At 48.5% G+C, this 11,499-nt stretch overlaps 1 protein-coding gene across 1 annotated transcript; it reads left to right on the top strand.

Annotated features, from left to right (window-relative positions):
• The first annotated feature begins 1,431 nt into the window (after positions 1-1,431).
• Positions 1,432-11,272, top strand: LOC104013187 (complement component receptor 1-like protein). The gene is made up of 14 exons (XM_087761734.1): positions 1,432-1,622; positions 2,709-2,867; positions 3,385-3,576; positions 4,119-4,218; positions 4,757-4,842; positions 5,259-5,471; positions 6,064-6,246; positions 6,816-7,004; positions 7,482-7,679; positions 8,495-8,677; positions 9,082-9,270; positions 9,633-9,812; positions 9,967-10,136; positions 10,342-11,272. The coding sequence occupies exons 2-14, from the start codon at positions 2,780-2,782 to the stop codon at positions 10,495-10,497; spliced, it is 2,127 nt and encodes a 708-aa protein (XP_087617860.1). The 5' UTR covers positions 1,432-1,622; positions 2,709-2,779; the 3' UTR covers positions 10,498-11,272.
• The last annotated feature ends 227 nt before the right edge of the window (positions 11,273-11,499 follow it).

Genomic DNA, 11,499 nt, shown 5'->3' with positions numbered 1-11,499 from the left:
GGGCTGGAAATGGTGAATCCTGCACTGCGGAGCTGCTGCTGTTCCCCTTCCCTCCTCAGTTTTAAGGGTGTTCTTATTGGAGCTATTGGAATTTGGATTTTCAGGTTTTCTGTAGAGCTGTTAGGGTAGGAACACTTTTTTTTTTTTTAAAGAGCATCTCTCTTTCTAGGGGGGGGGGGGGAGTCAAGAGGAGCGACTGGTGTGACTTGTAACTGTGACTTCCAGCATCTGCAGCTGGAAACCAGCTGGTCCCGAAGGGACTCACCAGCCGCAGCCTGAAGAGAAAGGGACCTTGGATGTGGTCAAGGAAAACCCTTTTTATCCTGTTTATCCTGCTGCAAGCTGTGGGTTGAGGAGGTCTTCGGGGTGTTCAGCAGCCGTCGGAGCAGGAGGTGGCTTTCGGTGTGGCTGTGCCCTGGCTGATGCTCATGGCTGCAAGCACCCTGTGCTAAATAACCTCCTGGGTGCCTGCGAGGAAGCTGCCGATTTTTTGGTACGCAAATCTGCTTGTTCTGAGTCATCTGGGAAAAAAGAAATCTAGAAAGCCTCTGTTTGCGTTTGAGAATAACTAGATTCTTGTAAATATTTAGTGGAGGTCAGTGCCTGCTCAGGAGTGACGAGGGGCCTGTTGTGGACAAGCCCCTGCTCATGGGGTGAGGATGGGCAGCCTTTTGCTGTGTTTTACAGGGTAAGAACTAAAGCTCTTATTGCATTTTGGCATGGACTCAGGTGAACTTCAGAAAGGTAATATATCCTAGTCAGTGTAGGGATGTGGTAAATTTTTCTGGCAAAAAAACCTCAGATTTGGCAGAACAAACGAATACCTGCGAGAAGCACAACCTGGGGTAAAAAGGCCATTGCCAGGTTTTGATGGTGATTGAAGCCTGGATGAAACTGTGCAGTCAAAGTGTAAAAGGAGCAAATGGCTACAACTTCTGCCAAAACTCTTGTTGCAGCCGGATTTGGGAACAGCTTTCAATGAGAGGAAGAGCAGCTGGGTTTCCCATCATGGACCTGGGTGTTCAGCTCTGAGCAATGCTCCTTGGGAGCTCATGTGCTGTGGAGCTCCAGCTGGTGTTGCTTTAATGGGATTAGGTGGAGCTGATTGAAGAAACCATATTTTGAGGTCAGATGGGATAAGGTGGTGGCTGACATGGCCCAGGGTGAAGCAGTCCTCTTGTGGAGGCCCCCATAGCGAGCCCAAGGTCCCTGGGCATCGCCTGGGGACCGGCACCGGCTGGGTGCTGTTGCTGCAGGGTGGAACAGGCAGCGTCCTGCTCAGCAAGGATCATTTCAGTAAAGAGTTGGCATCTCCACACAGAAAACAAACAATTTCAACATCTGCTTGGGTTGCATTCGGTTTTCTACTATTTCGCTTTGTGGGCTGAATAAACTACTTCCTTCTTGCTCAGAGGAGCAGTTAATGATTCATGGGTGAACTGGCACAACTCTGGTTCAAACTTTGCTGCACGGAGCCATATCTGAGCATGTAGGCGTATCGTAACTCCTCCTTCAGCGCTGCGGTGCCTGGAGCCGGGGGGACTGGACAAGGACAGTCGTCGCTTCGTCTTGCAAGAGCTGAACGCATCGGGTCTCTCCATCTCCTGCTGCCAGACCTCCAGGTAAGATGACTCGAGCTATACAGCTTCAGGTGATGTTGCTCTCGGGAACTGAATTGGAGCCTTCTTGCAGCTCTAGCAGGCACAAAGATTAGTAAATTAAATCAAATTAAACCAAGAGCTGTAACAAGGACTGAAGGAAAGCCAGAGGAATGAGACAGCTGCGAGAAGTGTTAGGTTTAGGGCAGAAAGCATCAGGACAGACTCTCGTTTCCAGGAGGAAGGTAGGCACTCGGAGCGTGCGTGCAGTTGGGAGGATTTAGGTTCATAAGTGATTATCCTGGATAACAAAGTCAGAGAGGACTCTTGCTGATCTCTAGGGGTGCGAGGTTAGTCCAAATTGCACTTAAATTCCATTTTATAAAGCGATTCGGTCTCCTGAACGTCCAGTTGATGCTATTTGCACAAAACCGTTGTATCTTTCTGGGTAGATGCTTCTCTCTCTCTCTGCATGTAATTCATTGTTAGGGGACTGTATTGACTCTAGCAGGATTTCATCTGACTGTGAATTTGCTTCCAAGAGATTTATTGCTAAAACAACATGTTTAACCCATAAGAAAAGTGTCAGGAGATTTTTTTCCGGAAGGCATAGATAAACTCACGGCCCTGCAGGTATTAATTTGGCTGGTTGGCCGGGAAGAACACGATGTTGGCAGTATAGTGGTTTTAAGTCGAACCTGACAAGCTACAAAGTATTTATGTTATGGTTTGAGTGGAGCTGTTAGTCTTTCTTTTTGCATTCTCAAAAATGTAAATAAATGAGACTAGTGGAATAAAGCCTATGGGAATTGCTTAGGATCTACAATCAGTTGTCCTGTTTACATTGTATTTTCATGTCTCTGGGTCTGGTCTCCTGGAGCCAGCCTTCCTCACCCAAATCCAGCTCCTCCACGCTGGGTCTCGGTCCCGTCGGACGGAGAGGAGCTGGCAGAGGAGCTGCTCCGCTCTCTTGCAGGGTATTGCAATAGCTCCTGCAGCTTCTGGTCCCCAGCCACGATGGTAGGAGCTGCTTAGGGATGGAGAAATGAGACCTGTCCTTATAAGCTACGATTATCCTGACTGCAAATACCTGCCCTGCTATTTTTACAGATATTTGGCCTAGAAGAAGAATGTGATAACTTCTGTGGGATCTCTGGACAGGGAGGCTGGAATAAAGAAAGATGCCAGCTTTGGAGCCGGGGAGGCAGAGGGATCGCACTGCTGTCCTTGGCTTATTCCTCACCGCTGCTCTTGTTGTGGCTGTCCAGAGTAAGTGAACGTGAGGAGGGAGCGAGTCCATTGGGATAAACTAAGATCCCTCCAAGGAAAACCTTCTCCTGGGGTCCACAACACTTGCATCCTTCCCTTTTCCTCATTGCCTTTGCATTTCAAGAACACTGTAAATTTTTGTGGTTAGAATCCATCTCCCTTTGCCTTTTTTTTTCATTTATTTGTAAAACTGCCATAAAATTATTCCAGCTGAAAAAGGTGCAATGATTTATACTAACTGGGGAGAGGAAATGGTTAATCTGGACTTTGCAACCAGCCTTTGAAACTGCTGGATGAGGTGTGAGGAGCAAACAGGACCTCGTGGGGTGCTGCTCCTCCCCTGTCCCCCCCAGCCTCAGCCACCCCCAGTCACCGGCTGCGCTTCTCCTCTTGGTTTCTAGCTTTAAGGAGTTTCAAGGCCACTGAAGTGTCCTCGCCTGGACCTTCAGAGGAAATCAGGCCTGAAATCCCACTGCTTTTCCTCCCAGCATCTTTCTGATGGAGTTTCTGTTGGTAGGTGTCTGCAATGCTCCGCCGCGTCTCCCATCTGCAGAACTCAAAGAGCAATACCATGGCATTACCACATTTTCCTATAGATCAGTGGTGGAATACATCTGTCGTCCAGGTTACACAAGAAATATTGATGCCGCAAACACCTTTGTCTGTGGAAGGAACGGTAACTGGCATGGAGTAATGGAGATGTGTATACGTGAGTATATTTTGGGTTGACTTTTGATTTTGCTGTTTATTCGCTGATGCTATCAGCTCAGTTTGTAGGAGCAGCATCCAAAGTGACTTCATGGGATGGTGGGAGATGAGTGACCTGACATGAAGCACTGGTGGTATTCCGCTGAGTACTGGCAATGATGGCAAAAGCTGAAATCTGCTTCGATGCTGGCTGTGTTTGCTGACTCAAAGGATGTTCTTCTGCTCAGGCACTTTGTAACTCTTGGTTCAAAAAAAGTATTTCAAACTTGCACTAGGAGAATCCTTTAGCTGTGAAGAAATGCTGTCGCGCTTGCCAGGGTTATTACAAAACCCCCCTTAGACTGGAGAGGCTGGCTGCAGGTCATGATGCAAGTCTTAACAGCATCATGAATCATGGAATAATTTAGGCTTGGAGGGGAAATCTGGAGGTCTCTGGTCCATCCCCTTGCTCAGTATTGGAGGAGCTTTCTGCTTTCCTGCTGCATTTTCCCAATTCTTCAAGAAACTGAAATAAGAACTAACTCCAGCCCTGTTGTCCCCTAGCAAAGCTGTGCACCTACCCCGGAGAGCCGGCCAACGGCAGACTCATCCTAACAGAAAAGTTCGCTTTTGGTTCAGCAGTGAACTTCACCTGCAACACCGGGTAAGCCAGGAGGACTCAGGGCTCAGGTCGTCTTCTTCCCCGGTGATTTTTCTGAAGTCTTCTCCCTCTAGATTAAAGCCCATGCTGTCAGAAGCCTTACCGGTGTAGGTAACTGCAGACTGTGACTGAAATATCTTTTAAGCTTTCCTTTGAGAGCTTTAAGACTGACTGAGTTTTCTGAATCTTATACTTTGAGGCAGTTCTTCCTGAACTCAGGTTCACTCTCTTGGCCCTTTCCTAAACCATTTCCAATGTTTCAGTATCTTTTTTGAAGAAAAGGCATCAATACTGAACTCAGAGCTGTAGTGATAGCTACAGCTGGATAAGTAGACATTTTTCCTTAGAAACCATGTAATTTTTTTATTTAAAAAATGGTTTTGTCAAAGAACAGTGTGTCATTGAAAAAATTACATTGATGGCAAATTTCTGATCAGCTTTAGTTATGATAAGGAAGCCAAAACCATCCTGATGGTGATGTTATAGGTAATATATCAAAACTGAGTTTGTTGAGTAATTCCCTCTACCCTGTTTCACACAGGTACAGGCTGGTTGGAAATCCTCAAATTCAATGTGTGATTAAAAATGGGGTTGTTACATGGGACAGAGATATTCCCATCTGTGAGCGTAAGTAGAGTTCCTCATTTGATCTACTGCTTAAATGTTATTGCGGATGGATAAAGAAGCAGTCGTGTCGCCCTGCTGAGGATTTCAGCAGTTCGATGCATGGTAGAGTCTGGAAAGACATCATTTCTTTGTGTTTTTCTTCCTGCATCATCCTGCAGAAAAAAATTGTTTGCTGTCTGAGAGTAAGGCAGCTGCATGTAAGACTGGTATATCCCAAAACCGCTCGGCACCCAGCTCAGAGCTCTGCTGCCTGTGGGCTGGCGTGCAACTCCCTTGAGACCTGCCCTTAACTTCTGACCCTTCTGGCACCTCGTGTTTCAGTTTTTTTTCTTACCAGACCTTTGGTTCAAAATGAATTAAGTTCTTTCTCTCTTGTTCTTCCCTCCTTCTACCATTTCTCCGCCTTCCCTCCCCAGCAATACCATGTTCACCCCCTCCAAAAATAGCTAATGGAGAGCACAGTGAGGCTGACAAAGAGCTCTTTGAATACGGAGCATCTGTCACTTACTGGTGCCACACTGTCAGAAGGGGAGAGAGACCTTTCTTGCTGGTGGGAGATGCCTCAATCTACTGTACAACCACAGATAACATAAACGGTGTCTGGAACAAGCCGGCCCCGGAGTGCAAAGGTGAGCTGCTGCCACGCATGGGGCGAGGTGCGCGCTTGCAAGCTCAGCGGGGCACTGCAGCAGCACCAGCCTTAGCCCCTTCTCTGCTGCCTACAGGTCTGCTAAGGTCGTTTTCCTCCTTGCAGCCATCTCTCTCCTTGATGTTGCTGGAATTGCCTCTTGCAGATGAGACCCTTTGGTAGCAGCAACAGGATTTAGGGTCTCCCCTCGCAGGGACCGTGACTGCTCGTGGTCACCAAGTCAGCAGGGACATGGGAGTGGGATTTCATTAGCGTTCGCAGACCAGATGATGCATCTTGTCTGTCAGCCTGTGTAAAACATAATGCCTGCAAAGAATTCAGAAACCTGCTGTGATACCTGCTGCCTTCCCTGTGTTCTTTTTACGCTTTGCCTTAATAAAAAGCATGAAATAAAAAAATGCTGTAAAATGAAGTAAGGTGTACTAAAATATCACGTCAGCCTGATATTGTCATGTCCATTTTCAGCCTTTTTGGTGAACACACCTTACGCTACGAGAATGTTTTTAATACCCTAATCTCCCCTCTTGAGCATAACTGCTAATTTCCTAAGTGATGGCGTTTCCCTGACGCAGTGGTTAACTGTGAGCAGCCGCGCGTGGAGAATGGGAAGCTGGTGAGCGGGTACCGGCCCGATTACACCTACAGAGACACTGTCATGTTCGACTGCAACGTCCGCTACACCATGAAGGGCAGCGATACCTCCACGTGCAAAGACAATGGCCTCTGGGACCCTCCGCTGCCGCTCTGTCAGCTCAGTAAGTGCGGTGGACCCAGCGCGGCTCCGCCTGGCCCAGCAGCTTGGCTTCGGCGAAGTTCCCACCCATCTGAGAAAGCACTAGGTCCTGAAAGTGATGGCGCCAAGGTTTAACTTTGGGGATTTTTTTTTTTTTTTTTTTTTGCTAATCTCTGTTAGCACTAAGGTGACTTCAGGAATTTATGACTTGGGGCCATAGAAAGTAAAGCTTTGTCCCGTTCAAGCTGATGAGCGTTTCTTGCTAGAATTCAAAGGGCCTAAATTAACCTTTGTACACTTGATATTTTTAAAGTTTGTTGGAAGAGCCTCAAATAGGATGAACTCGATTAGAAATTACATCTTGTTGTAACAGTGAAAATTACCATGCAGTCCAAAATTATTCATATGTTTTCCTTTGTCTCCTTTGCATTCACTTTTTAGCGTTACCGAACTCAGATGATTAAGTGCATCTCAGAAAGAACAATATGAGCCCAAGATTCTTCCCCAAAATCTCTCTGTTATGTTACACACCATTATGGGCCTCGCTGATTTATCACTGGCAATGTCCCTAAATTGCTATTTCATTCCTAGGCAGCTGTGACAACCCTCCAGATGTGTATAATGCTGCTAAAACAAAACTCGCTGGCAATTTGTTTCCTGTGGACACTGTCATTACCTACGAGTGCAGGGAGGGCCACCAGTTCAGCCCGGGAGAAACCACGCGGCACATTAAGTGTCTGCCGGATTTTACGTGGACCGAAACTCCACAGCCTTGTGAAAGTAAGTGTATGTTCCTTTGGCTTACTTACCCTTGTGATTTGGCAAAATTATCACCGAATGAAGAAACTGTACGTGGTCTGCTGTTGTGCAGATCGCAGGGTGGGGGAGAAAGGGGGGATGCTCCAGGTGCCCAGCTCGGTCTTTGCTGTGACTCTTGAACTCCTTTGATTTGTTCCCCAGCCACGGGGTCTTTTCTGCTTTATTTACCAGCTATGCTTTCTAGTCCCTTGAACCGTTGTGGAAAAAGTCATTTCAGTGTCAAGGGCCCCTTGCTCCATCCAAGGGGAGGCTGCAGCTGCAGCGTTCCTTGCAAACACCCCATCCCCCAGGAGCACCCAGGGATAGTGTTGGCGCAGATTTAATGTTGTGATGTGTCTTTGTCTTACAAAGCATTCATCCTTCTGTTTACAATAAATCTGCTGTCATCCAGGCGGCTTTGCTGTGCTTTCACACTTGCTAATGTTTGGCATTTCTCAGGAATTCGTTGCCCAAATCCAGACGTCAAGAACGGAAAGTTATTAAATGTATGGGAAGAGAAAGACAATTATGTGTATGGAGACAGCCTGGAAATTACATGTAATGATGGCTACGCTTTCAAAGGTCATAGCAATAGCGTTGTGCTTCGGTGTACAAGTGATGGTAGATGGGATCCGGCAGTACCGGAGTGCACGCCAGGTAGGCGAGAGCGGGTGAAGCATGTTCACTTGGCAACTACTTATTTTTGACTGCAAAGGTTCGGGTCACTCTGTACAGCGTAGTTGTCTGCTGACATTCACAGAAAAATCTACATGTGGCTATGTAGATGATGGTAGTAGTAGCCAAGGAGATTTTTGCTCTTCTGCCATGTATCCCCAGATCTAGTCCTCCTGCGTTAACTTGGAAGAAACGGGCAGCAAAAGGTCCAGCTGGATCGTTATATTGCCTGGGGATTGCTGTGGAAAAAGTACGGGGGTTTGGCAGGGGGCTGAGCTAGTGTCTGGGGAGGTGGGATGTGAAGGGTTGGGTGTTGGTAGCTTTTTGAGGCTTAGGAGGTTCCTAAGAAGCCTGGGAGACTTTTACCCAGCTGGACGGGGATGTGGTTTGTGCTTTGGACGCCAGCTGGGCTGGTTTGCTGACATGAGGCTTGGGAGCAGAGGATGTTCTCAATGCATTTCCCCTCTCAGAAGAAAATGCAACAGCATAAATAACTGACGCTGCTGAAACTGATAACCTAGCAATGGGACACCATAGCAATACCCTGAGGGGAGGCTCAGTCAGGCACAGACCCAGCTCTGCAGCGTGTGCCTTTCCCAACAGCCTCAGAAAAAATCTGACTGTAGAAGCAGAAACTCCTTTAGATACAAAGGAAGCGTTGAGACCTGCACCTGGGTGGCAGTCACCTTTTTTTTCAGGGTTCAGATGTTCTTGCTAACTGTCTTCTCCAGAGAAAGCATCTTCACTGGAGTTCTTTCTGAAAATACATGACATCCTCTATTTTCCATTGTTTCTAGAACCTCGTTGCCCAAAGCCAGATGCTGCTCATAGAAGAGAGATTTATAAAAGCAAAAATGACTACTCAGTTGGGACCCAACTGACGCTGGCGTGTGATTTGGGCTATGCCCTCAGGGGCCATGACTCGACCGTGTGTCAGGCTGATATGAGCTGGGCTCCCCCGTTACCATTTTGTGATAAAGGTACGTGTAACGCGGTGCTGGGAAGAAATCTCATGCATCAGTTTTCAGAAACAGCAGTAAGTACATGACCTGCCTTCAGCATCTGCTTCTGGGGAATGGGACGATGATCACCAGCTCATGGGCTGAAAGTGTCGAGGTGTCTTCTCCCTGGAGATGTGACCCAGGTGGGAGCTGAGCGAGAAGCGGGAGCCTTGAGCTGGTGTAAGAGGCAAGAAGCCAGGCAGCAACTTCATGGGTCCCTTCCAACTCAGGATATTCTATGATTCTGTGATTCTATGATGTGAATGTGCCATGCTACAAACATGAAGTTAACTCTTGTACTGATTTCCCAGAAGCCATTTTGATTATCACCTGAATATGATAATCATGCACTTTTTTTCTTATCAATTCCCTTTATTTCATAGCCTGTGACCCCCCTCCGCAAATCACCAACGGGCAGCACTCTGGCTTGGGACGGAAGCAGTTCCCCTACGGTGCAGAGGTGACGTACAGCTGTCTGGAGGGTCTGTCCCTCATTGGGGATGAGTCCATCTACTGCACCTCCGACGATGGGGTGAACATGGCGTGGAGCGGACCTGCCCCGGAGTGCAGGCGTGAGTCGTTTCTCCTGTACGGGATCAGACTGAAGCCAGGACCTGGGTTCAATGCTGGAGCTAAGCCCCAGCTCTGTTACCTGCGCTGGTCCAGGAGATCCAAACCCAGAGCGGCTTAATGACCGTGCAGCTCCTCCAGCTCCTGCGCGAAGGTCTCGGCACCACGAGCTGTTCAGTAACACCAGGGACTGGTAGGGTCTCCCTGGGGGTTGCTGCAGGCAGCTGAGGGTCAATTCTTGCATTTGAGTACAAAACTGAAGAGGAGGGCATCAGGAAGAGCGGCTGTGCCCCGCCTGACCTCATTGTCCCTGGGGAAGGGCAGCAGCCAAACCCGCCACTCCACCTCTGCTCTCTTCCCGCAGTGGTTCGGTGCCCCAAGCCCGCAGTCGAGAGGGGAAGGATGACTCCGCAGAGGTTCACGTTTCCCTACGGAGCGGCCGTGCGGTTCTCCTGTGACGAAGGCTTCGTGCTGCAGGGCGATGCCGAGAGCCGGTGCCTGGCCGACGGCGCCTGGCACCCTCCCCTGCCCACCTGCCAGCCAGGTGGGTACCAGCGCCAGGCAGATGCCCTGCGGCTGGTTTGCACAGGCCAGGGGTGCTGCTCCTTTGAATCGCCAGTAACGGGTGGCATTTGCAGGGAGTTTTCTCCTCAGTCTCCTCCTGTTCCATTCTTTTTTGGCATGCATTTTCCTTTTAGTTCGGTGTCCCCAGCCTTCGCAACAGGAGGACCTAGTGATTCGCTCTCCTAAATTGTGGTACGAGGTGAATGAAACTCTGCTGTTCTACTGCAGACGTGATGTCTATCGATCAGTAAATTCACAAACTGTCTGCTCAGCTAAGGGCACTTGGATACCACCGCTCACGTGTGTAAGTACCACCATCTGCCCAGGCTTTGTCTGTATCTTGCCCCATTTATAGCCTGGGACGGCACCGGTCCGACTTCACGAAGGGGTGTGTTTCGTTACGATCGGGCTGGCCTGATTGAGGGGCTGCAGGAGGAGGGGGGTGCTCAGCACGTAGGTCCTTGCAGCAGAGTCTCATGCCCTCTGTCTTTGTTTTGGTTCTTTTAAAGAAAAGTCGTGATACCTGTGAGAAGATCCTTCGCAACAGGGAAACTTTCCAGTGTGGGGTTCCTCTGACAGAACTGAAAACTCTGCTGGAAGTCCAGAAACTGTACCTGGAGATCCAGAAACTTGAAAGGGAGCTAAAAGCCACAGCATACGGCTGACTGTCATCACTGGTATCATAAGAACTGTCCTCTTTGCGTGTTGAATAATCATGATGGCTGTGGATTTTTCATGACTTCGTAATTTGTGCTAACGCTTAGGTAGCCAGAACCAAATTTACCAATCAGTCAGGAACAGATCCGGTCATATGGGGAGTCAGAAAGTGACTCCTGGCTCACTCTGTTAGAGCTCACTGGGTTGGGATTGCACATCACTTTATGCTTTTTAACGCTTTACATTTAGGTATGTTTGTTATACTGACAAGTGCGCAGTTAGAAAGGAACTGAATGGAAAGTAAACTTTTGTCAGAGCCGAGCAGATGCCGTACAGACAGGCATGAACGTGGTAAGAGCCACCAGCCCGCGCTCGCCCCACGACCGCTGCACCGCTTCAGCTGCAGGCCAGTAGAGCCCGTTGCCACTCTGTTCATATATGTTGCATTCATTATTGTGAACAAGCACTTAGCTGCCTAATTAGCTGTGACCTTCAGAGCAGGCACAATGAAGAAAACTTCCAAGCCTGTCTTCTAGCAAAACGAAAGTACCAGGTTTTCTTCCCCAGCAGGACAGAGGTATCTGAGGCCACGGCAGTGCCACTCGCTGCGTCTTTGTGTGTGCACCAAGAGCAGTTGCGGGACAGAAAAGTGTAGAGAAAGAGCGAGCTGAATTTTTTTCTGCAACGTCCAGTAAAGGGGAAGAGCTCTGTTAGCACGCATCTTGTGATCGGAACAGTACTCCTTCACCACGAGATTATAATAAAGCTGCAGTTGTAATGACAGCTGTGTCTGGCTTTTAATAATTCTGTCCTATCTATAGTAAAGAGGTGCTTCAATAATCATTGCTTGATTAGGCACGGAGGGCTGCTATTCCCTGAGTGCAGTGGAGGCCAAGTGAATGCGCAGCGCTGCCCAGCGCATCGATCAGCGCTCCCTGCACTTCAGAAATGAAGCCAGGATGCTGCAGAGCGATTCTAGCTGTGAAGTAGCTTTATTCCCGCTGTCCCCA

This window comes from Nipponia nippon, unplaced genomic scaffold (assembly GCF_047370975.1).
Source record: "Nipponia nippon isolate SJK-2023a ecotype South Korea unplaced genomic scaffold, ASM4737097v1 scaffold_25, whole genome shotgun sequence".
NCBI classification, from domain to species: domain Eukaryota; kingdom Metazoa; phylum Chordata; class Aves; order Pelecaniformes; family Threskiornithidae; genus Nipponia; species Nipponia nippon.
This window is presented reverse-complemented; position numbering and strand designations above follow the sequence as displayed.

Excerpts from the sequence above, each read along its gene's own strand:
- LOC104013187 (XM_087761734.1), top strand. The coding sequence starts at position 2,780 with ATGCCAGCTTTGGAGCCGGGGAGGCAGAGGGATCGCACTGCTGTCCTT. Across the intron at positions 4,219-4,756 it reads AACTTCACCTGCAACACCGG|GTACAGGCTGGTTGGAAATC; the intron begins GTAAGCCAGGAG and ends TGTTTCACACAG. Across the intron at positions 8,678-9,081 it reads GTTACCATTTTGTGATAAAG|CCTGTGACCCCCCTCCGCAA; the intron begins GTACGTGTAACG and ends TTTATTTCATAG.